General features: G+C 50.7%; 8 protein-coding genes across 8 annotated transcripts; 4 read left to right on the top strand and 4 right to left on the bottom strand.

Moving 5' to 3' along the window:
* Window positions 1-2,335: 2,335 nt before the first annotated feature.
* PEX2_047010 (40S ribosomal protein eS30) lies at window positions 2,336-2,612 on the bottom strand (the record flags this gene model as incomplete). The annotated part of the gene is made up of 2 exons (XM_016741976.1): window positions 2,336-2,455; window positions 2,553-2,612. 2 exons carry the CDS (start codon window positions 2,610-2,612, stop codon window positions 2,336-2,338), a joined length of 180 nt encoding a protein of 59 aa, XP_016603206.1.
* A 516-nt stretch (window positions 2,613-3,128) lies between these two features.
* Window positions 3,129-4,463, bottom strand: PEX2_047000 (splicing regulator NSRP1-like domain-containing protein; the record flags this gene model as incomplete). Its single annotated transcript, XM_016741975.1, has 1 exon — window positions 3,129-4,463. The coding sequence occupies one exon, from the start codon at window positions 4,461-4,463 to the stop codon at window positions 3,129-3,131; it is 1,335 nt and encodes a 444-aa protein (XP_016603205.1).
* A 548-nt stretch (window positions 4,464-5,011) lies between these two features.
* Window positions 5,012-5,826, top strand: PEX2_046990 (TRAPP subunit TRS20; the record flags this gene model as incomplete). The annotated part of the gene is made up of 2 exons (XM_016741974.1): window positions 5,012-5,289; window positions 5,460-5,826. 2 exons carry the CDS (start codon window positions 5,012-5,014, stop codon window positions 5,824-5,826), a joined length of 645 nt encoding a protein of 214 aa, XP_016603204.1.
* A 463-nt stretch (window positions 5,827-6,289) lies between these two features.
* Window positions 6,290-7,630, bottom strand: PEX2_046980 (cysteine hydrolase family protein; the record flags this gene model as incomplete). Its single annotated transcript, XM_016741973.1, has 3 exons — window positions 6,290-6,792; window positions 6,845-7,458; window positions 7,521-7,630. 3 exons carry the CDS (start codon window positions 7,628-7,630, stop codon window positions 6,290-6,292), a joined length of 1,227 nt encoding a protein of 408 aa, XP_016603203.1.
* A 935-nt stretch (window positions 7,631-8,565) lies between these two features.
* nde1 (nuclear distribution protein NudE) lies at window positions 8,566-10,427 on the top strand (the record flags this gene model as incomplete). The annotated part of the gene is made up of 2 exons (XM_016741972.1): window positions 8,566-8,802; window positions 8,859-10,427. 2 exons carry the CDS (start codon window positions 8,566-8,568, stop codon window positions 10,425-10,427), a joined length of 1,806 nt encoding a protein of 601 aa, XP_016603202.1.
* Window positions 10,428-12,104: 1,677 nt separating this feature from the next.
* On the top strand, window positions 12,105-19,082 carry PEX2_046960 (acetyl-CoA carboxylase ACC1; the record flags this gene model as incomplete). The annotated part of the gene is made up of 3 exons (XM_016741971.1): window positions 12,105-12,260; window positions 12,341-12,606; window positions 12,674-19,082. 3 exons carry the CDS (start codon window positions 12,105-12,107, stop codon window positions 19,080-19,082), a joined length of 6,831 nt encoding a protein of 2,276 aa, XP_016603201.1.
* Window positions 19,083-19,944: 862 nt separating this feature from the next.
* Window positions 19,945-20,402, bottom strand: PEX2_046950 (uncharacterized protein; the record flags this gene model as incomplete). The annotated part of the gene is made up of 2 exons (XM_016741970.1): window positions 19,945-20,247; window positions 20,322-20,402. The coding sequence occupies 2 exons, from the start codon at window positions 20,400-20,402 to the stop codon at window positions 19,945-19,947; spliced, it is 384 nt and encodes a 127-aa protein (XP_016603200.1).
* A 761-nt stretch (window positions 20,403-21,163) lies between these two features.
* Window positions 21,164-23,051, top strand: mfs56 (uncharacterized protein; the record flags this gene model as incomplete). Its single annotated transcript, XM_016741969.1, has 3 exons — window positions 21,164-21,452; window positions 21,514-22,434; window positions 22,495-23,051. The coding sequence occupies 3 exons, from the start codon at window positions 21,164-21,166 to the stop codon at window positions 23,049-23,051; spliced, it is 1,767 nt and encodes a 588-aa protein (XP_016603199.1).
* Between the last annotated feature and the right edge of the window lie 938 nt (window positions 23,052-23,989).

The raw sequence follows: 23,989 nt of genomic DNA, 5'->3' as shown, positions 1-23,989 counted from the left end.
CAAGAATTCGATAGAGAGCTAGATGTCACGGTACAGCATAATATCAGAAGTCGATGATGCTCAACCAGAGGAAGAGAGCGGGAAAGGTGGATCTTCCAGCAGTTCATGTCCACTTCGGATTTTCACGCTTTGTGTCCAATGATCTTTTATCCTCCAGTTTAGCATTGTAACTTTTGGTCTAAGTAACATGTAGAATCAATTAGCGAAATTGGCATCTCATTCGCATCCTCCCTTGCAGTATCACATTATGTAAAATCTACTCCGAACGTTCAAGTACTCGGAATTGAGTTCAATCGATGTCATTAGAATGTGTGGGGTAGAGACGATCAGCTTGGGACAATTGGGCCCGATTGAGCTCAATGGCCCCTAAGCGATGCATTTCTCCACTGTCTGACGATTAGACATGACTGGATATCTGCTCAATGTGTCCCATCTTTATCTCAAATGGATGTGGAGATCAGGATTGAAGTCAGCGACTGGTCCAACATCCCCTTAGTCATCTNCCCCCCCCCCCCCGATAACCTTAAATTAAGTCGTCGATCCGTGGGCGGCTCGGCTTTGGAACGTGCAATCCCTTTGCCAAACATGTTCGCAAAGTCATGATTGCCGGATGGCCCGGAATTGACTTGGTGAGGTCATGCCTCCTTGTTTTTTAACTGATCATCATACCAAACGACCGCGGGAACATCCGCCATGTATGTCATGACGTCGAGCTCCGAGTCATGCGAAATTATCTTAAATTTTTACTCTAAATAAGGGTATCCCTGTTATTAGGAGGTGCTGTACGGAGTATATAATCTGACTATCAATTCACTCGCGTGTGAGATCATATGAAGCTATTTGCGTTCATGCATGTCTTCCAAAAGATAGACACAATTAAACTATTTAGTATTCCTACATTGCAAACTATTTTTATATATATTAATTAGGTCTCTAGTTTTAACTTTCTAATTATACTGACTGTTCAGGGATGGATCGAATGCGGTTTTCTTTAGTCATACGGAATTTGAATAACTAGCTCCTACTGGTTTTTATGACATGTTAGGGTTTCTTTCTCGCTTTTTAATAAATCGCATTTTCAAAACTTGCTCTATTGCATTTCCTGCTGGTGTACATTGCTTTATTTTTTAATGTTATATGGAAAAAGACGTTTAATAGGAACTTGGGTTTCCACCACAAGTATTTTGCAATTCACAGCCAGTTATGTCTGTTTTTCTGGCTATAACATAAGACGAGATAAACGACACTCAAGGGGACATCCAAAAAGACATTGTAGTAGTATCACCATATATCATATATCACGTTGAGCCAGGTTTATCAGATTATTGATATCCCACCTCGTCAAAGATAGATGCTGCCATTGTTGTGGGTAGTGTAAAAGCGATAAAGGCTCTATCCTTCCAACGTTCGCTTGAATCAAGCTGAAGCGGATAGTCGCCAATTTCTATCAGTCCCCGCACTTTTTATGACGCGGGGCCCCATGGTGCGACACGAAGGTTGGGAGAGGAAGATGAGGACTTGAACTATATGCTGAACTATATGCTGGTGGGCTCTGACACGTGTGGGGAAAATAGTCCGGTATACCCCGAAGGTTCGATGTACAGTCGCTGCCGGAATTGTATTACATTATTATTGTTGCGAGACCAACAGAACAAACCGCGTAACAATCGCACAGGGCTGAGTCCCACCATGGAAGGGCCCGCCTGATGCATTCTACAACTCCAGAATCACCCCTGGGGAGGCAGACAACTAAGAGCAAGCTCTATGGCCCTAGGCAGTGTCTCCGGTAGAGATAACCCGAAAAGCATGGAAAAAGAGGCAGAGTCCATTTCTGGATCGGAAATGCAATTCATGAACAGCCTATGAAATGAGTCGAAAAGTGACTCTGAAGTCTAGCCTGCGAGGACTGCCCGTAGACAGCTCACATCCAGCCACAGCTTTCCATCCTCAGACCGCCATGGGTATTCATCCATTTCCGCGAATCAACCTCCAAAAAAACCCATCCGTTGCCAGCAAAAAAAAAATTCAAGTGAAGACGAAGAAGCGTGATATCATCCGTACAAGTACCAGCCGTATCTGGTGTGCTTTCGTTCGTTTGGGCCGTGGTCGTGCCGTGGTTATGCGAAGATTTTCATCGTAGAACTCGACTAGCCGATCGCGGCTCAGATGGTTGTTTTAACGACTTGAATAATCTATTGGCCGGGGTTGGGGTTCATCTGCATTTCGCGACTGGTCAGCCTGTCTGTCCTTCACTCTCGATATTCGTGGTGTGTGTGGTCGTGGATATTTCGCGAAATGTGCGTTGTGTTGATTGTGTGTTGTGTGTGGGTGTGAGTCATTCGATATGTACCTTGCGCTTGCCACCGGTCATGGTAACGTTGACGAAACGGCGAGTGTAAAGAACACGCTTGTAGGCGCGACCCTTGGGGTTCTTCTTCTTCTCCTGAGGCTCGACCTGGATGCAAAAATGTCGTTAAAAAAGACTGGTCGGATGTATGGCCACCGCAAATCGTGTATCGAGTGGCGTTGGCTTAAAATCGAAGAGAACTCACCTTAGGAGTGGCAGCCTTGACCTTACCGGCACGGGCGAGAGAGCCGTGAACCTTACCCATGTTGGATGATTGACGTTGATGGACGGGAGATGGAAGTGGTTTGGTGATGAAGCGATTCTTGAATCTCGATTGGGAGTGCAAAATTGGGAGTGCGACCTGTGTGGGGCGGCTTAGCGAGTGCTTTCGGTCCGGATTAACTCAGCCCGTGTGGGGTCATGTGATGTGAGGTAAGTTGGTGAGGTAAGCCGGGGTTAAGGGGTCTTGGCAATGATTTCTCCGAAGTGTATAACTTACTGTGTTAGCGGACTGGGAAGTGTAAATAGAAGATAATAAAATCACAGGAAGGGGGCAAGCAGTTGTTATATATGTATGTATTTATATTCCCAGCTGGAGTTTACGCAGGTATTACCCCGGGAGCTTCCAAGGTTTTTCCATAGCAAATAGCCTTATGACTCAAAGTCGGGGTCTCTTTTTGGTATCACGAGTAATGTACATGTTTTTCCCCGGCGCTATGCAATATTAGGTATTCCAAAATCCCATGGATGCGATACATCCAAATCACCTTTTGGCATACACTTAGGCCCCCTTCGATTTCTCCTTGGCGGCAGCCTCTTCTCGTTCCCTCTTTCTTGCGAGGTACCGCTCTTTGGCGCTGGACACATCTTTCTCGGTCTTGCGACTGCGACTCTTTTCGGCAATCTCCTTTTGCTTTGTAGCCTCAGCCTCCTCTTCTTGTCTCGCACGCTCCTCATATTGGCTTGCGACCATGTCGGTCTGTCGAGCCCGCTGGGCACCACGGCCACCCTGGTAACCAGCACCAGCACCTGGTCGTCCAACAGTGGGTCGTGAAGCTCCTGCTTTGGCAGCAGGTGCTTGAGCTTTCGGTTTCGGTGCCACATTCAGTCCTGCAGACAATAGCTGGCGCTTGTCAACAACTTGGCCCTCGTCATTCACAATAACCCGAGCTCCATGAGAATTGAGATCCTGCGCCTTCTGGGCATCTGTCTTAACCTCTTTATCCTCCATATCCTCGATAATCTCGCCTGCTTTGACGCGGCGAGCAGTTTCTTCGGCAGCCTTGATGGCTTCTTCGTGGCGTGCTTCTCCTCGCGACAGAACGTCTCGGTAGAAGCCAATCATACCAGAGCCGCCACCTTTTTTGCGCCTTTCTTCCTCCTCCTTTTCACGGCGTGCTTCCTCTTCCTCTGCCTTCCGCAGTTCCGCTTGCTGCGCCTTGTAGGCAGATGTGACAAATTTCTCCTTGTCCTCAAACTCATCACCTTCTGCTTCACGCTCCCTGGCTAGCTGGCGATCCTTAGCCCGCAGTTGATCCCGTTTCCGGATCTCCGCGCTCTGTAGCAAGTTCTGCATGTACTTAGGTGTTTCGCTCTTGGCTTCCACAGAGGCCTTGGCGGGTTTGGCGTGCAGACTGTCGTATACTTCATCGTATGAGTAGATCAATGGATCGAGTTCTTCGGCTGCCTTGGCATGCATGTTGCTGCTGTGCATTGAGGCGAGATTCGTATATTTCTGGGCAGGGGCGGCCGGCTTCTTCGACTTCACCTGGTTCAATCCAAGGTTCATTGCGCCTTGTTGCTCTTTTTCCCTTTCTTCGTCTTCATCCTCATCGTCTGCAAATAGCGAGTTCTTGCTGAGCGGTTTGGCTGTTGGTTTGGGACCGCTCCCGAATTGAATTTTGCGTTTCGGGGGTGGCACTGCGCTTGACAGGGGTTTATTCTTCGCAGGTGGCTCCTCTAGCCCTCCAATTGTTGAGACTTCAATTGCACCATTGCCAGTCTGCTGGTCTTCATCGGAGTCGTCGTCAAATATGTTTTTTCTTTTCTGCCCGTTTCCCGGTTTCGTTGCATTTTTGTTGGGTAGGTTCAATCCGTAGGGGAGATTTGCCGGCATATTGAGCTCAAGTGTTCCAATCAGTTCCAGAGCTTTGTATACTCAGATTAATAGCAGCAGCGTTGGTATTTTTGGCAGGAGGTGCTTGTGGATGTCAAAAGTTGCGACGATCGACTGCGATAAAGCCGTGGCTGGTTATCAGTCGATCACGTGCTTGTTGGTTTTGCGGGGAGATCGGAGCATTTGAAGTATACCAAGCATAAGGTAATGTCGATTTGGGAATGAGAGCTATTGATTATTTGCTAATGTGAATATGTATATTTTAAACTGGCTGTGCTGCAGAGCTCAAATATATCATTGATACCGTTAACAGATTCAGTTGTAGCTACCAGATACAAAGATATATAATAGCTGAGAATCACTTTTGAACAAGATATCATACCAAAAAATCGATTAGAGAGAGAGAGAGTGAATCAATCTGAACTGGTTCCAAAATCTAGAAACACACGTTCTTATACTTTATATTTCATCTTTCAAGCAGACTACATCAAAAGTGTACATGTATACATCATCTTCACCTGGGCAAGCTCATTCTTATCAGCCACGTGATGGCGGCCGCTAGTAAAGCCACAATTCCCAGCTCCTCAACCGTCCTTGGGTCCATCTCAACCCCGAATAATCCAAATCTGCTCAAAATGTCCTACTACTTCACCATTCTATCGCCAACCGACACACCGTTGTTCAACATCGCCTTTGGCACCTCGAAGGGGGGTGGTGATGGCATTGCCCGCTTCCGCTTCCCGGAGACAGCGCAATACATGAACCAGTTCATCATCCACTCAAGTCTGGACATATTGGAAGAAGCGCAATGGACCAATGGCGGAATGTGAGTTTTATAATTTATTCCAAATCTCAAATAGCTCCTACGAACTGGCTCGAATTCTTGAACTCGAATCCCTGAGAGCTGTGTAAACACAGGAAACCTCCCCAAGCCCAATAACCCGTGCTTCATACCCACATCGAATATCCATTCCAAAGCTAACATTGTCGCAAAAGGTACCTGAAGCATATCGATACCTATCCACCGGCAGCTGCCTACATCACGGCCTTCCTCACCCCAAGTGGCGCGCGATTCCTTCTTCTTCACCAACCCCCGCATCTCCCCTCTTCAACTAGCACAAGCAGCGGCCTTGGTTCATCCTCACTACTAGGCTCAGCAGGATCAACTACACGCGCTTCGTCCAGCTCCATCGCCGCAAACCCTACCTCCCCACAGACCGAAGAGGCCGTGCGCCAGTTCATGAACGAGGTATATGAGAGCTATGTCAAGACGGCGATGAACCCTTTCTATAAGCAGGGAATGGAGATCAAGAGTCCTGTTTTCAGAACGCGGGTCACTGCTGCAGGGAAAAAATGGCTCTAGTCTGGCTGTCTCTTGGTAGTTTGAATTCATGAGCGTGGCGTTTTCAGGGCATGTATGCTTTGGGGGTTTGATTCTTTCTCTGTATTTATTCATTGTTTTGACTTTCTTTGCATAATAGAGAACCAAGTTTACAAGTCAACGATGGAGTCGATAATCTAGTATGTGGTGTAATACAAACAAAAATGTGCTTGTTATTCTTGATTAAAATCGACCAATTGAACTAGAAGTGCAAATGACTATTGTTCTGCACCTAAATTGGTCGACAGAAAATGACACTATCTGGGATCAACGAAGTCCCTGGCCCGCTAAAACCTAACAAATGAAGAGGTTCGAAAAAGAAAAGCAACGAGTATGCGCACTGCAGTATCTCAACAGAAAAGAGATAACTCCAGTCCCAAACGCCGGGGAATTTCCTTCCAATCCCAGCGTCCAAAGCCAACCCGCTAAAACAAATAGTACATACTTAGACGGTCATCTGAGGAGCCAGCTTCTTCATGGTGACGGTTTTGAAATTATCGACAGCGTGAATGACGTCTTCCAATTTGGCAACAGTTCCAAAGATTCCGCCTTCCATTTTAATCGATTGCATAGTGCCCAAATGCAGCGACGGCTCAGCGGCTGCAGTGCCGTCATCCAAGACGACACAGTCGAAGCCACGGTCGTTAGCTTCGCGCATGGTCGTGGAGACGCAGACGTCGGTGGTCACACCGGCAATGACGAGATTTTTCACGCCTTTATTACGAAGGAGGAGCTCAAAATCGGTGTGTGCAAAGGCACCTCGGCCAGGCTTGTCGATGACCGGCTCACCAACGAGAGGATACAATTCGTCAACAGTATCGTGGCCTAGTTCACCACGGATGAGCAGACGGCCCATGGGACCGGGAGAACCAATACCCAAGCCTGATGCGTTATTACGAGACCGGTATGCCTCGCGACTTGAGAGAGTAGATAGATCGGGTCGGTGTCCTAATGGAGTTAGTAAAAACATACTGGGAGCCAAACATAGGAGACCAAGTACCCTCGCGAGTGTGGTACACCGGGAAGCCCCCAGAGCGGAAAGCATGCAGCAATCTTTGCAAGCGGGGAATCAAAGCTTGCGCGCCAGAAATATCATAACCCTGATATCCCATGTATCCTTCGGGCAAACAGACTAGAAGAGAATCAGCTGGATGATACACTGATAGCGGTAGTATGTGGAGATACTTGCAGTCCTTTTGCATGTCAATTATCACAAGCGCAGTGGTGTATGGGGTGAATGAAGCATCATGCGGCCAATCATATGGGATGGCTGGTAGCTGGCCCTTGCGGACCTTGTGGTGAGGCACTTGTCGCGGCTTCTCGATAATAGGACCATGGTTGTGCGTCGCATTCAGCACCGTCAGGGTCCAGATACCTGGAGAGCCGGCTGCGACGAGCATGAAAGGACAATCCATCAAACGGGAGGTTCTGCGACGCTTGCGCGTTTCCTCAGTCAGACCGTTCCGTGGCCGATAGTGGCCGCCACGATCACAGCGCAGCCACACCTTGGCGGTGCGGCCAGGTTTCTTCTCTGTAGGCGTGCTTGATGACTTAACAACCACATTGTAGCCATGTTCCTTGCCATGGTCTTGGACTGCGGCGAGAAGAGATGCTCTGTAGACATAAGTTGTTGATATTGGTCCTATTAAGCAAGGGGCAATGGGACGAGAACTTACTTGTCAGGGTATGTCCCCTCCGGAGGGGGCACCAATTGCATTGCCAGTTCTGGAATGTCTTGAAGGTCGCTGGGCGCATCGTCAAGGTTGAGATCGGTTGAGTCGGCCATGGTGATAGATCGGATTGGGCCTTAGCCTCACTGGAGGGGATCTATCTAAGGGACAGAAACTGTAAGTACAGATGTCATACCATCATCCCACGTTTGGCGATGCACCTCAACACTAGGGCAGGTAGATGAGCTTGCGAATAATCGGGGGTAAACAAGTGCGTGGAAGCAAACAGGATGATCAGCGATCTTAAGAACATCGTGCGTGGGCATAATATTCAGGGTAGTGTCTAGAGGCAACAAACACATGTTCTTAGAGCTTAGAAGCTCCCGGAGGGTTCTAAAGCAAATATTGAAAGGTAGAGAAAGCTACTTACCTCTCCAACTTGAATGCCCTAGAGACCTAAAGACTGGAGACTGGGGACTGCTGAGTCCAGATCACGGGCTGAGGTCGATCAGGATCACTTTCAGCTCCAATGAGGCTTAGCTCCACATTAGTGCCTTAATATGCCTGAGGCAAAAGGTTTCTGCCTTAACATATCAAAAGAGCGGTGGGTGGCTGAGCCCAGATCTGCTAAATGAGGACTAGCGCATCTACCGGCCCCCCCCTGACGACCGAAACAACAACACCGGTCTCTCCCAGCCCGATCTAATCTAACCCGCTTTTTGACACGAGGCGGGTCGAAGGTAACCCAGCTTTACACGTCTTAACTCGCCGTATCCCTTGATCTTCTCTTCCTCTCTCTGTGGAGGGACACATTACCAGGTACCGCGATCAATCCCTTGCGTCACCGCCTCCGCGAGGGGCTCTTATCAAAACGCACGGTTGTTGACATCGGGCCACCACACAACACATGAATCTTTGAGAGGGGCTGGTGCGATCTGCAGGGCAAGACAGCCTGGTGTACAGTCTCTACTGACTTTCGCCGATTTTGGACGACAACCGTCGTCCAGACATTTTCTTTGCGACCGGTCCTCTGGGTGCCCAACGCGAGAAGATGCCGGCCGTCGAGGAGTCACCTTCCGAACGGAAGCATACGAGTAGCTCTTACAGAGATGAACTGGCTCATTACAAAGCCCAGTATGAGCAACTTGAGGCGGAGCTTGCGGACTTTCAGTCCTCCAGCCGGGAGCTGGAGGCTGAGATGGAGAAGGACATTGAAGCTTCGGAAAAGCGGGAGCGGCAACTGAAGGAAAAGCTCGACACGATGCGATACGAAGTCGACGAGTGGAAGGTATGGGATCATGCCCACTGCTCACAATTGTGCGGGTGCTAACATTGCGTTGGCAGACCAAATACAAGCAGTCAAAATCCGAAGGCAACTCTGTGCAGAACAACCTGCAGAAAGAAATCACCACACTTCGAGACGCGAACCGCACTTTGCAGCTCAAGCTTCGAGACATTGAAGTTGCCAACGATGACTACGAGCGCCAAGCTCGGAACACCACCTCGTCCCTGGAGGACATGGAGTCCAAATACAATATCGGCATTGAGCGCGGGGTCTTGCTAGAGGAGGAAATTAGAAATGGGGAACAGGAGCGGGAGCAGCTGCGCATTGATAACCAACGTCTCCGAGACGAGCTGTCGGATCTGAAGATTGAGGCCGAGATCATCCAAGAGAAGCTTCGAAATACCGAAGGACATGGCATGCGCCGCCGCAAGCCTACTCCTTTGTATCATCGCAGCCCGGCAACTCCACAGAGTTTGGAGATCTTTGACCGCTCGCCTGGCACCGCTACATCTTCCCCAGTATTTGCCACACCCCCCGCGAAATCATCCCTTGCGTCGTCGACCGCTACCCCACCTTCACCCCCTATCTCCGAGTCGTCTGTGAACATGCGCAAGTCGATCAACCCTCATGCAAACTCCACGCCTACATTCCCTCGACAGAGAGCCGCTGGCGCAGATCCAGTGAACTCTAGAACCCTTCACGCGCGGACTCAAACGCGTACCACTCATTCACGGACCCCATCTCTTGCTTACAGCAATGGCGCATTTAGCACCGGAAACGGCAATGGCAACGGCAACGGTAATGGTCGGTCCACTCCCTCCATGTCTATCTCGTCTCGCAACAGTTTGACGAGAATGAACACCTCGCGGCCACCGGGGCTTCCCAAGTCTGGATCACTGTTCCAAATCCGTGGCCTGATTGGTAAGATGCAGAAGCTTGAAGAGCGCGTCCAATCAGCCAAATCGCGACTTCCCGCCCCATCTGACACCTCCTCTCGCGGATCTCCTCGTTCTGGGTCCGTAATCAGCGACACCCCGATCGTCCCGTCGTCGATCACTGTTCGCAGGAATTCTCACAAACGGCTGAGTAATAGTAGCCTTGGTTCCTCCGCGCGGGATAGTGAAAGTACTCCATCTTACCCCCCACAGGGTCGTCAGTCGCTTGGACGTACAGGCGAGAGTCGCCCAAGCAGCCGAACTAGTCTCTCTAGCCGCAGCTCCTTCAGCCAGAGCGTGCACTCGGGTGTCCCCGTAAATGCCCGGCCTGAAAGTCGTTCGAGCCGTCCCGGGGCCAAAACGCCACTGGGTCACTACTCGACAAACCCTATGACAGAGGGCCGGCGGCCTCGGTCATCTCTCAGCAATCATGCCGGCCAACTCCCTAACATCGCTGGCATGTCTCTTATCGATGAGGACCAAGACATTGCTACGCCAACCACCGCCCGCATCTCCCAAGAGATTCAACAGCCTCAACGCCCATCTGTAACTACCACCCCCACCCCCATAGTGAAGAAGCGAACTATTAGCGGTATCCCGGCTCCCCGAAGCTTCAAGACCAGCATCGGACCTGGTGCCATGCCCCCCCCACACAGGAAGACTCAAGTCAGTGACCTGGGGGAAACCTTTTAATCCGTCTTTTCGCGTTTAGTATTTATGGAATTTGCATGGGGGTTCAGTGAACGGGTGGTTTGTGTGCTAGGGTTATTTGACGTTTGTTTTACATACTTCCAAGATTGACTTTGATCGGCTGCATTCTACCAAGAGGAGTGGGGGTACTTCCCGGCAGACCGCCCTGGTCAGACGTATCCCTTCTTGTATAGTTTTGCATGTTGACTCGTCTCGAACCAGCCAGGCCTGGTTCATTTGTGCGCGATGTGGCCCCCGGTCGATTCTGGGGACGTTCTAAGCTGTGTCTCAGCGATTGTCTTTTCCTTCAAGATCCAATAATACCCATGATGTTATTTATGCTCCAAATCATAAAATTGTACGATGTATAATATAGGTTGACGGTCCATTTGGGTGTAGAGTTGAGTTGTGACGTCAATCCATGGCTTTGGGAATGGGTTGAGTTGGGGATATGGATATGATTGGTCTACCATCATTTGTTTCCGGACACTGAGGCTGATCGTGTTGAATCATGCAGGTTGGCCGAATTGGGATAGCGTGTGCGCCATTCTCAGATTGGTAGTGGCGACCTCGGGAGCATATCTTGATTATAGATTTTAGATTACCTCCAGGTTGGAATGTATACTTGGGTAATATGGAGTAGGTAAAGCATGTTAATCTAATAATTTGACCTTGGGATTTTCAAGGTTTAAAAATTGCCATTGAATTTCGAATGCATGTGATTTCTCTTTTTTTCATTTTCTTCATTTTCAAAAAAAGGGAAAATCGCTCTCCGAGGGCACTGCCCGAATCGGGTGCCGAATGCAAATGGTGCCGAGACCCGTGGGGAAGCATTTACGGAGTGAACTGTTATGTTGTACGGAGTACACTAACTCCGTACTCCTTATAGTGTACGGAGTACGGAGTGTACCAAGTAGGTAGATGAGATATCCCTCCATATTTGGTAGTGATTTTAATATTACTCCGTAAAGACTATTTCTCTTTTTAAAAATGTATAGAAATAAAAAATAAAAAAAATAAAGATCGAAGCCGGCAGAAGTGGTGGGCAGCAAATTGTAGTGGAACCTGGCCCAACAAAGCCAGGGAGTTGGGGGAGCCCGTTCCTGGAAAAGTACCTGACCATACTGTTAAGTATGCAAAGGTACATGTAGCTTTGGCCACTTGGGGGAATCAAGCACAGCCAGTTGGGATCAACTCCACTTCGGTGGGACCTCCAGAAAATCATATTCTCAGCAATTTTCCCCTTGGACTTAATATTATTTCATTGAAGTCTGAATCTCTTCAATTTCTACATTCAATCTCACATAGAAATTTCTGTTCGGGTTTTTGGTGGTTCCCGGTAAGTCTTACTACCAAGAATCAAGTGCTTACTTCCCGTACCTTTGCTTCCGTTTGCGAATCCTGCAGACCAGTTCCGCATTTGACACTATCTTACCTCAAGACCCGAGGTCTCCAATTACTCGTGCTGACTTGGCCTGTGTTCCACTCCAGATCTCGCTGACGCTCATCCTTCTTTTCCTCTACCTCTTTTCTCCCTACACCTTTTTTTGCCCACAGCCACCACTCGGGCTCTTTCCGCCATCAGCATTGTACACTACTTTTTAATCAGCGCTGTTGCATACCGCGCGAAACCAGAACTTCAATTCCTATAAGGGAGTCTGACTTGCGGTTATCGACATCATGAGTATCACAAATGGCAACTCAGCCAACGGCTCGACTGTCGCCAAACATGACATCCCCTCACATTTCATCGGTGGCAATGCCCTCGAATCAGCACCCCCTAGCGCCGTGAAAGACTTCGTGGCCGCTCACGATGGTCACTCTGTCATCACATCGGTAAGTGGGAAATCGCAAAACCGTGATTGCGGAAAAGAATAATAATCGGGTAATTGGACGTGGGACTGACTTGTTCCTAGGTGCTTATTGCCAACAACGGTATCGCTGCCGTCAAAGAGATTCGTTCAGTGCGGAAATGGGCTTACGAGACCTTCGGCAACGAGCGGGCTATCCAATTCACTGTGATGGCCACGCCCGAAGATTTGACCGCCAACGCCGACTATATTCGCATGGCCGACCAATACGTCGAGGTTCCCGGTGGAACCAATAATAATAATTATGCCAACGTCGAGTTGATTGTCGATGTTGCGGAGCGGATGGATGTTCACGCCGTGTGGGCAGGATGGTAAGTGGCTTGAAGATACTGAGAAGGAGAAAAGACATCAAACGAAGTGCTAATGCTCATTTTGTAGGGGTCACGCCTCCGAAAACCCTCGGTTACCCGAATCTCTCGCTGCGTCACCCAAGAAGATCATCTTCATTGGACCCCCAGCTTCAGCCATGCGCTCGCTTGGTGACAAAATTTCCTCTACCATTGTTGCACAGCATGCCGGTGTGCCTTGTATTCCCTGGTCTGGAACCGGCGTTGACGCCGTGAAGCTCGATGAACACGGTATCGTGACTGTCGAGGACGAGGTCTATAAGAAGGGCTGCACCTTTTCCCCGGAAGAGGGTTTGGCGAAGGCCAAGGAAATTGGTTTCCCTGTCATGGTCAAGGCCTCCGAAGGTGGTGGTGGTAAGGGTATCCGAAAGGTCGAGAATGAGGAAGAGTTCCACGCCTTGTACAACGCCGCCGCCAACGAGATTCCGGGATCGCCTATCTTCATCATGAAGCTGGCTGGCAACGCTCGCCATCTCGAGGTCCAGTTGCTGGCTGATCAGTATGGTAACAACATCTCCCTCTTCGGTCGTGATTGCTCCGTCCAGCGCCGTCACCAGAAGATTATTGAGGAGGCTCCTGTGACCATTGCGAAACAGCCCACTTTCCAGGCCATGGAGCGCGCTGCTGTGAGCCTTGGTCGGTTGGTCGGATATGTTTCGGCTGGTACCGTCGAGTACCTCTACTCGCACTCCGATGACAAGTTCTACTTCCTCGAGTTGAACCCTCGTCTGCAAGTCGAGCATCCCACCACCGAGATGGTCTCGGGAGTTAACCTCCCCGCTGCCCAGCTCCAGATTGCCATGGGTATCCCCTTGCACCGTATTCGTGACATTCGTCTCCTCTACGGTGTCGACCCCAACGCCTCTGCCGACATTGACTTCGACTTCTCCAAGGAAGAGAGCTTCCAGACCCAGCGCCGTCCTCAACCCAAGGGCCACACCACTGCTTGCCGTATCACCTCCGAAGATCCCGGCGAGGGCTTCAAGCCTTCCAGTGGTACCATGCACGAGCTGAACTTCCGCAGTTCGTCAAACGTTTGGGGTTACTTCTCTGTCGGTACTGCTGGTGGTATCCACAGCTTCTCCGACAGTCAATTCGGTCACATTTTCGCCTACGGCGAGAACCGATCCGCTTCGCGCAAGCACATGGTCGTTGCTTTGAAGGAATTGAGCATTCGTGGTGATTTCCGAACCACTGTTGAATACCTGATCAAGCTTCTCGAAACCCCCGCTTTCGAGGACAACACTATCACCACTGGATGGCTCGACCAGCTTATCACTAACAAGCTGACTGCTGAGCGCCCCGATCAGAACGTCGCCATCATTTGTGGTGCCGTCACCAAGGCCCACCTCGCTAGCGAGGCTGGTATTGAGGAGTACCGCAATGGTCTCGGAAAGGGTCAGGTCCCGTCCAAGGAGATCCTGAAGACCGTCTTCCCCGTCGACTTCATCTATGAAGGCGAGCGTTACAAGTTCACCGCCACTCGTGCCAGCTTGGACAGCTACCACCTCTTCATCAACGGCTCCAAGTGCTCAGTCGGTGTTCGTGCCCTGGCCGATGGTGGTTTGCTGGTTCTCCTCAGCGGCCGCAGTCACAACGTTTACTGGAAGGAGGAGGCTGCTGCCACCCGTCTTAGTGTTGACGGCAAGACCTGCCTCTTGGAGCAGGAGAACGATCCTACTCAGCTCCGTTCTCCCTCCCCCGGTAAGCTTGTCAAGTTCACAGTCGAGAATGGAGAGCACATCCGCTCTGGTCAGTCTTACGCTGAAGTTGAGGTCATGAAGATGTACATGCCCCTCATCGCCAACGAAGATGGTATCGTGCAGCTCATTAAGCAGCCCGGTGCTACTCTGGAGGCTGGTGATATCATCGGTATTCTCGCCCTGGATGACCCTTCCCGTGTCAAGCACGCTCAGCCCTTCACTGGTCAGCTGCCCGAGCTTGGCTCGCCTACCGTTCTCGGTAACAAGCCCTCCCAGCGCTTCTTCCTGCTCCACAGCATTTTGGAGAACATTCTTCGCGGTTTCGACAACCAGGTCATTATGGGTACTACCTTGAAGGATCTTGTTGAGGTGTTGCGCAACCCCGATCTTCCCTACGGAGAGTGGAATGCGCAGTCCTCTGCGTTGCACTCTCGTATTCCTCAGAAACTGGATGCTCAGCTCCAGAATGTGGTTGACCGTGCCAAGGCCCGCAAGGCCGAGTTCCCTGCCAAGCAGCTCCAGAAGGCCATCGTTCGCTTCATCGAGGAAAATATCGGCCCTGCTGATGCTGAGATTCTCAAGGCTACCCTGTTGCCCCTAGTTCAGGTCATTAACAAGTACATGGATGGCTTGAAGTCCAACGAGTACAATGTCTTCATTGGCTTGCTCGAACAGTACTACGACGTTGAGAAGCTGTTCTCTACCCATAACCTCCGCGATGAGGATGTCATCCTCAAGCTCCGTGAGGAGAACAAGGACGACATCACCAGCATTGTCCACACCGTCCTCTCGCACAGCCGTATCGGTTCGAAGAACAACCTGGTCGTGGCCATTTTGGACATGTACCGCCCCAACCAGCCCCTCGTCGAGAATGTTGGCGCACACTTCAAGCCCATCCTCAAGAAGTTGACTGAGCTCGAGGCTCGCTCTTCTGCCAAGGTTACTCTGAAGGCCCGTGAGGTTCTTATTCAGTGCGCTATGCCGTCTCTGGATGAGCGCCTGTCCCAGATGGAGCACATTCTCCGGTCTTCCGTCGTCGAGTCTCGCTACGGTGAGACCGGATGGGAGCACCGTGAGCCTTCCTTGGAGGTCCTTAAGGAGGTTGTTGACTCAAAGTACACTGTCTTTGATGTTCTCCCTCGCTTCTTCGTCCACGCTGACCCTTGGGTCACCCTCGCCTCCCTGGAAGTTTACGTTCGCCGTGCCTACCGTGCTTACACCCTCAAGGGTATTGAATACAACGCCTCCACTGAGCAGCCCTTCCTGTCTTGGGACTTCACCCTTGGCAAGCTCGGCCAGCGCGAGTTCGGTGTTCTTAACTCCACTCAGCCCTCCGCCCCGGGCACTCCCATTGCGGAGATCAACCCCTTCAAGCGGATCAACTCCATCGGCGACATGTCCCTCTTCGTGAGCGACGCTGCCAGTGACCCAGTCCGCAAGGGTGTTATTATCCCCGTACAGTACTTGGAGGATGCTGAAGAGCTCCTCTCCAAGGCTCTTGAGGTCTTCCCTCTCGGCGGCTCCACCGCCAAGCGCCCCAGCGAGCAGGGCCTCATTGCCAATCTCGAAGGCAAGCGTCGCCCCGCCCCCAAGCCCGTGAGCGACAGCGAGCTCACTGGAGTCTGCAACATTGCCATTCGCGATGTTGAGGACATGGAAGATTCGGATCTTGTTGAACAGATGAAGCAGCTGCTCGCTGACAACAAGGATGAGCTCCTCGCCCGCCGTATTCGTCGTGTTACCTTCATCTGCGGCAAGCAAGGTGTCTATCCCGGTTACTTCACCTTCCGTGGTCCCAAGTACGAGGAGGATCTGAGTATCCGTCACAACGAGCCCGCTCTTGCCTTCCAGCTGGAGCTCGCTCGTCTTTCCAAGTTCAACATCAAGCCCGTGTTCACCGAGAACCGTAACATTCACGTCTACGAGGCTATTGGCAAGGGCCCTGAGAACGACAAGGCTATTGACAAGCGCTACTTCATTCGTGCCGTTGTTCGTCCCGGCCGCCTGCGTGACGATATCCCCACCGCTGAGTACCTGATCTCGGAGGCTGACCGTCTCATGAACGACATCCTGGACGCCCTGGAGATCATTGGCAACAACAACTCCGATCTGAACCACATCTTCATCAACTTCTCTCCCGTCTTCAACCTCCAGCCCGTTGATGTCGAGCAAGCCCTTGCCGGTTTCCTCGATCGCTTTGGCCGCCGTCTGTGGCGTCTCCGTGTCACTGGCGCAGAGATTCGCATCCTTTGCACCGACCCGGCCACTGGTATGCCCTACCCCCTGCGTGTGATTATCAGCAACACCTACGGTTTCATCATCAACGTCGAGCTGTACATCGAGCGCAAGTCCGAGAAGGGCGAGTGGATCTTCCAGAGCATTGGTGGTACCGCCAAGCTGGGCTCTATGCATCTGCGCCCTGTCGCCACCCCGTACCCTACCAAGGAATGGCTGCAGCCCAAGCGCTACAAGGCTCACTTGATGGGAACTCAGTACGTGTACGATTTCCCCGAGCTTTTCCGCCAGGCCTTCCAGAACAGCTGGACCAAGATTGCCGAGAAGATTCCTTCTTTGTACGAGAAGCGCCCTCCCGTTGGAGAGTGCATCGACTACAGCGAGCTGGTCTTGGATGACACCGACAACCTTGTTGAGGTGTCTCGCGAGCCTGGTACCAACACTCACGGTATGGTTGGTTGGATCATCACTGCCCGTACTCCCGAGTACCCCCGCGGCAGACGTTTCATCATTGTCGCCAACGACATCACCTTCCAGATTGGTTCCTTCGGTCCTCAGGAAGACAAGTTCTTCCACAAGTGCACTGAGCTTGCCCGCAAGTTGGGTATTCCTCGTATCTACTTGTCTGCTAACTCCGGTGCACGCATCGGTGTGGCCGATGAGATTATCCCCTTCTTCTCGGTTGCCTGGAACAACCCGAAGAAGCCCGAGGCCGGCTTCAAGTACCTTTACCTCACCCCTGAGGTTAAGAAGCGCTTTGATGCCAGCAAGAAGAAGGAGGTCATCACCGAGCTCATCAACGATGAGGGTGAGGAGCGCCACAAGATCACCACCGTCATTGGTGCCAAGGACGGTCTTGGTGTCGAATGTCTGAAGGGTTCCGGTCTCATCGCCGGTGCCACCTCCAAGGCTTACGAGGATATCTTCACTATCACTCTCGTTACCTGCCGCTCTGTCGGTATCGGTGCCTACCTTGTTCGTCTCGGTCAGCGTGCCATCCAGGTCGAGGGCCAGCCCATCATCCTCACTGGTGCCCCTGCCATCAACAAGCTGCTCGGTCGCGAGGTTTACACCTCCAACCTTCAGCTTGGTGGCACTCAGATCATGTACAAGAACGGTGTTTCTCACATGACTGCCAACGATGACTTCGAGGGTGTTGAGAAGATTGTTGAGTGGATGTCCTTCGTCCCCGACAAGAAGAATGCTCCTATCCCCATTCGCCCCTGGTCGGATAGCTGGGACCGTGACGTTGGCTACTTCCCTCCCCCCAAGCAGACTTATGACGTCAGATGGCTCATCGGCGGTAAGGAGGACGTCGATGGTTTCCTCCCTGGTCTGTTCGACAAGGGCTCCTTCGAGGAGGCCCTTGGTGGCTGGGCTCGCACCGTCGTTGTCGGTCGTGCCCGCCTTGGCGGTATCCCCATGGGTGTGATCGCCGTCGAGACTCGCTCGGTAGAGAACGTTACCCCTGCCGATCCCGCCAACCCCGACTCTATGGAGATGATCTCCACCGAGGCTGGTGGTGTCTGGTACCCCAACTCGGCCTACAAGACCGCTCAGGCTCTGCGCGACTTCAACAATGGTGAGCAGCTGCCCGTCATGATCCTGGCTAACTGGAGAGGATTCTCCGGTGGTCAGCGTGACATGTACAACGAGGTCCTCAAGTACGGTTCGTACATTGTCGACGCTCTCGTCAAGTACGAGCAGCCGATCTTCGTGTACATTCCTCCCCACGGCGAGCTCCGCGGTGGATCTTGGGTCGTCGTTGACCCCACTATCAACCCCGACCAGATGGAGATGTATGCCGATGAAGAGTCCCGTGGTGGTGTCCTCGAGCCCGAGGGTATGGTGAACATCAAGTACCGCCGCGACAAGCAGCTGGACACCATGGCCCGCCTGGACGCGACCTACGGCGAGCTCCGCCGCTCCCTGTCCGACACCTCCCTTACCAAGGAACAACTCAGCGAAGTCAAGGCGAAGTTGGCCGCTCGCGAGGAGCAGCTCCTGCCCGTGTACATGCAGATTGCGCTTCAATTTGCCGACCTGCACGACCGCGCCGGCCGCATGCAAGCCAAGAACACCATCCGCAAGCCTCTGCAGTGGGTCAACTCCCGTCGCTTCTTCTACTGGCGTCTGCGCCGCCGTCTCAGCGAAGAGACCATTGTCAAGCGCATGGTCGCCGCCTCCGCGCCCCCAGCCCCCGGCGCCGACGCTTTCGGCGAGTCCCTTCGTGCTGCGCACCTGCGCACCCTGCACGCCTGGACTGGTCTGCTGGGCGATGAACTCGAGCACGATGACCACAAGGTTGCTACTTGGTACGAGGAGAACAAGAAGGTTGTTCAGAGCAAGGTTGAGTCGCTGCGCACTGACGGTGTTGCGTCTGAGGTTGCTCAGTTGCTTATTGGCAACAAGGAGGGTGGTCTGCGTGGTGTGCAACAGGTGCTTTCTATGCTGCCTGTTGAGGAACGTGAGAATGTGCTTAAGTACCTTGGATCTGCCTAGATCGATTGGGATATGTTTTGCACGGAAACATCNCTTTTTTTTTTTTTTTTTTTTTGGTTTGATTAACATTACATGTTGTTAGTGGCGTTTTCTTTTTTGTTTTGGGTCCTTTTATATAAAGTGTTGTGTTTCAATTAATATTCAATACAATATTCAATAATATAAAGTCCTCTCCATGAATAATAGAAAGTAATGAAGTAAATATTCAACAGTAAAGCTATGCGATATGATTTCAGTCATGGGTGGTATACTTCGCAAGAAACACAACAACCTCAACAAATCCCCATAAAACCCCCTTTACTATAAAATTTCTTCCATCCACCTTTCTGACCTGTCCAGTCTCGTCGCAGCTCACGCTCCCGTTCTCGAACTCTTCTGCTATGTGATCGGCTGTGCGACTTGCCTCTAGGTTTGGGTTCCTCAGTGGGTGCTGAGGGCTCTGAAGGCTCTGATTTTGCGAAAAGGCTTCTGAGCCAGGCAAACATTTTAAGGCTGAATGTGGGTTGATACCTGCCAAGGGAGATCATGTTAGGCTTTGGTTTATACCTCAGGAAGGTTGGGGTAAATATAACCATAGGAAAGAGGGGGATTAGGTAGAATGTAGGCTCAGGGAGATTTGACTTTAACTAGGAATGATTCATGCGAAGCGTATAGGGAGTAGTAGTTCAGAGTAGAGGACTTGTTGTGTTCTTTGAGTTGAGGGGGCCATAAGGTGGAGCTACTATGGCTAACACTAACAAGAACGCTCTTGGCATGGGAATACATTCATCTTATCCAGGAAGATATCAATCAGGGCGAGTTCTAGGTTCTACAATTTGGTATAATAACATGTCTTCCCCAACATACACGACATACATCCACTCTAACCATGTAACTTCTTCAAACGAACATCCTTCCAAGCCCCAACACCAACAATTCCCAATATCGCTAAGAACAGAGAAATCAGGATAAATGTCGTCGCAACCATGGTACACGCTTTCTGTGAACTCTCCCTTCTCTCTCTGCGCTCCTGCTGTCGATCACATTCTGCACAGTGAGTGTGTTGATCCGGCTCATCGGCCACTGTCACTGCGATAGGGGCGGGGACCGTGTGAAGGTGGTGACCCTGTTCCACGTCTCGGTGTGCATCAGTGGTATCGTCGTCTATTTGACCGACCATGGCATACTGTATATCCATGTGGATTGATTAGTTATGCTGATGGGGCCATCCACCATCCCTTCCGGAGTAATTTTACTTACGCCATTCCGTGAGCTGGAACCGCGCTCGTGAAATAGGTCCTCGTAGGCAGGAGCTGGTTCTGCGGGTGTTGAAATACCCATTGTAAGTGGTGTATTCTGAGGTTATTGGTGAGATTAAAGGTGAGTATTTCACGGTTGTTAATTCTCTCTACTTTGTATGGAGTACGGAGTAAGACCATATGACATATCCAAGTATCAGGTGGGGCTAGGCAACAGGCTTCTACATCAACTCCAATTCGTCCGTTTGATGGCTTTGGCCCCGTTTACGCTATCTACGCCGTATCGAGTTTGGCTTATCTGGGTTTGGTTACTGAGGCTGAGAATGGATATTGACCTGCGATGGAGAAAATCCCCGAAGTCTATCCGAGAACCACCCCGCTACGGAGTATAGTTATTATTCTGAATTAACAGACCAGGAGCTGCTCATTATAAGTCACCAGCATCTTGCAATTTTGAAAAGAAATTCTTGATATCGCGTAGGTGTCCCGACACGGACACCAGTGCGAATGCTGGGACTTTTCTGCCTAATGGGAATAAAATGAACTTATTGACACCAATTCTTGCAATAACTGCCAATCGCACTCGTTACCTATATAGGAATCATGAAGATATCGCATAGGTATCTCAAAACGGAGGGCTCCAGGGTTGAGGGTTGCGGCTTAGACTGAACGCTAAGCCCAAGTTGGGTCAAATATCGGGTCCATTGAATGCTTGGCGTCTTCTCTTCATCTCCTACTTCGTGGCAGAGGTAGGTAGAGTAGAGGGTATAAAGATGGCTCGCTCTTTCCAGGCTTTGCTTCGGAAGCAATCACCCTCGCTCATTTGAATATCCCACCGAACTCATGTTTCTGATATACAAGAAAATCAAGAAGCGAAATGAGCGGAAACGCATAGATTCTGCAGTCTCAAACACACCAGACAATGCAATCGAATTAGACACACCGGTCGATATCCCACAGCCTGATGAAGGAAAGAAAAAGAAGATCCGCTCCCCGGAGCAAGTTGCAGAGAAGAAACGAAGAAACGTCTACCGCTGGAAGATCATCCTCGGACTATTCAGTCCATACTGCCTACAAGCCCTGGATACAACGATCGTAGCCTCAGCTCTACCGTTTATCGTAGAGGATTTCAGTACGTGCCACACACAAAAATCCTCAGCAGCAATCTTCAACTGACCAATAACCACCCACAGACCAAATCAACCAACTAAACTGGATCATCTCCGTCTTCAACCTCACATCCGCCGCCTTCCTCTTCTTCTGGGCCCAACTAACAGACCTCTTCGGCCGCCACATCGTCCTCCAATCCGCAATCTTCATAATGATGATCGGCTCCGCCGTCTGCACAGGCGCCCCAACATCAGCATTCAGCGTCCTCCTTCTCGGCCGCGCTCTCCAAGGCATCGGTGCCGCAGGCGTTAACATATCAATCCGCACAATCCTCGCCGACCGCGTCTCCCTCGCCGAGTACGCAGTCAACTGGACGATATTCGCCCTCGTCTCTGGTATAGGGTTTAGCATCGGCCCCGTGGTCGGCGGGTATCTGACGCAGGCATCGTGGCGGTGGTGTTTCGCGATTAACCTGCCCATCGCGGTTGTAGCAATGGTTGTCGTGGTTCTGGTTCTGAGGACTGAGTTGCAGGGTCCGCAGCCTATTCCTGAATTGGACGAGAGAAGTGGTATCTCGACTCGGTCTGGACGGTTCCTCGCGAGGATCTCGACTATTGATTACGGTGGCCAACTCCTCTTCCTCTGGGGATTCGGTCTCCTTATTCTTGCGTTGACCTGGGCGGGTGGGAACTACTCCTGGAAATCCGCTGCTGTACTAGCACCGCTGGTGATCGGCGGGGTTCTAACGATTGCTTGGGTCGTCTATGAGCGTTGTATGGTGCCTGGTTCATTGATGGCACGGGTCCTCCCGCGTCAAAAGGCAATGGTTCCGTGGGAATTACTGAGACAGCGCGATATTGGTTTGCTGTTCCTGATCAATTTCTCGGTCGGGATAGCCATGTTTGCCGTTATGTATTTCATGGATATATACTTTACGTTGGTGGAAGGGAGGAGCTCTAGTGATGCCGGTATCGCACTGCTATACTTCCTTCCTGGCTTAGCTGGTATGTATATCTATACATATTTATCTACTATATGAAACGAACCTTGACTAACCCAAACAGCCGGACTTTACATGGCAATGTTCTCCTCAAACGTCTGGCCCCGGCAAACCTTCCCAGCCCTCTTCCTCGGCAGCATAACGTCAGCAGTAGGAATGACCGTGCTGGCATGGGGCGTGCATGCAGGCAAAACAAGTGTCATCTACGGCATGATGGCGCTAGTTGGGCACGGAGTCGGGATGCGAATGAACCCAGCATCTATGCATGGGTTGGCGTATTTCCCCGCGATGACGGCGCAGATATCGTGTCTTGCTTCGTTTGCGGTTCCGTTTGGAGGTCTGCTCGGATTGACTATCATGTCGACGGTGTTTACGAATAAGAGTGGGGTTGGGCAGCGGGATGCTAAGGGGGGTGTTATGTGGGCTTTCATTGCTATGATGCCGTTGATGTGGCTGTCTGTTTTGCTTACTACTTTCCTTGGTAATGTGTGGATTTTGAAGGAGGGGGCTCATGAGGTTGTTAATAGGTCCTACCTCTGGGGGTTGATATTTGGAAGGGAGATTGTGAGGGAAAGGAGGGATCGAGGGGAGGAGCTAGAGGATGGCGAGGTAACCGTCTAGAGAGGCCATATATACCCGTGGACGGGACCGTGACTTTACTTTTGGACTGATATAAGGAAATGGTATACCCTAGAATATAGAGTAATAAAGAAATTCGAATATTTTCAACATCTCATGTCAGATTATGGGATATGAAGCCCTTGCAAACCTGGGCTCAAAAGCAATGTGGACTTAGTGTCTAATTTAGATAGATGACTCCATATAGTATTGAAGCTGTTGATATTTGACCGTTTCTCATTGATATCTACGGCAGGTTTTAGACGCCATCGTGCCAACCTACATGTTTTGACAGAAACCTCGTGTATAGCAATGTTTGGGATAGATAGTCGGCTTTGTTTGCGGCCTTGATGGTCTTTTCTGATGGTCCTTTTTGATATTTTTTTAAAGGCGCCTCTAAGCTTAGGAAATTGAACGGGTCAGACTATAACTAGTCCTACGACCTACAGCAGCATAACCCGTAGGGACCCCCGTCTTATATCACCCTATTAAGGGCTAAATTACGAAAGTTATCGACGAGGTATTCACCCTATACTCCGTACGCGCTCTCGCGAAGCTAATGGAGTTCGAACAATAGTTAATGACATCATTATAGCTCGTCATGATAAGATCCGCAGGCCGGTAGGCCGAGATAGATAGGATATACCCCACAGTACCGTATATTAGAAGTAGTCTTCCGCAAAACCCATTTTGGGTCGAAGGTCTCGACCCAGAACATAACCTAGTCTAGGTTAGGTCTGGGTTGGGTCTAGGTTTTACTGGGTTGTGCGGAAGACTAATTAGAAGACAGACGACGTAGGTTACTTTATACCAGACCCTACGTCAGACGTATATATCCGCACTCTTAGGGGAGCCATATATTATACGAATGTTTATACGTTCCTTAACTAGCTAAAGGCGTTAATCCCTCTGAAGTCCGAGGAGGTAGTTCGCGCGAACCT

This window comes from Penicillium expansum (assembly GCF_000769745.1).
Source record: "Penicillium expansum strain MD-8 chromosome Unknown contig147, whole genome shotgun sequence".
Classification (NCBI taxonomy): domain Eukaryota; kingdom Fungi; phylum Ascomycota; class Eurotiomycetes; order Eurotiales; family Aspergillaceae; genus Penicillium; species Penicillium expansum.
Note: the sequence above shows the minus strand (reverse complement) of the source record. Positions and strands in the feature narration are given on the sequence as shown.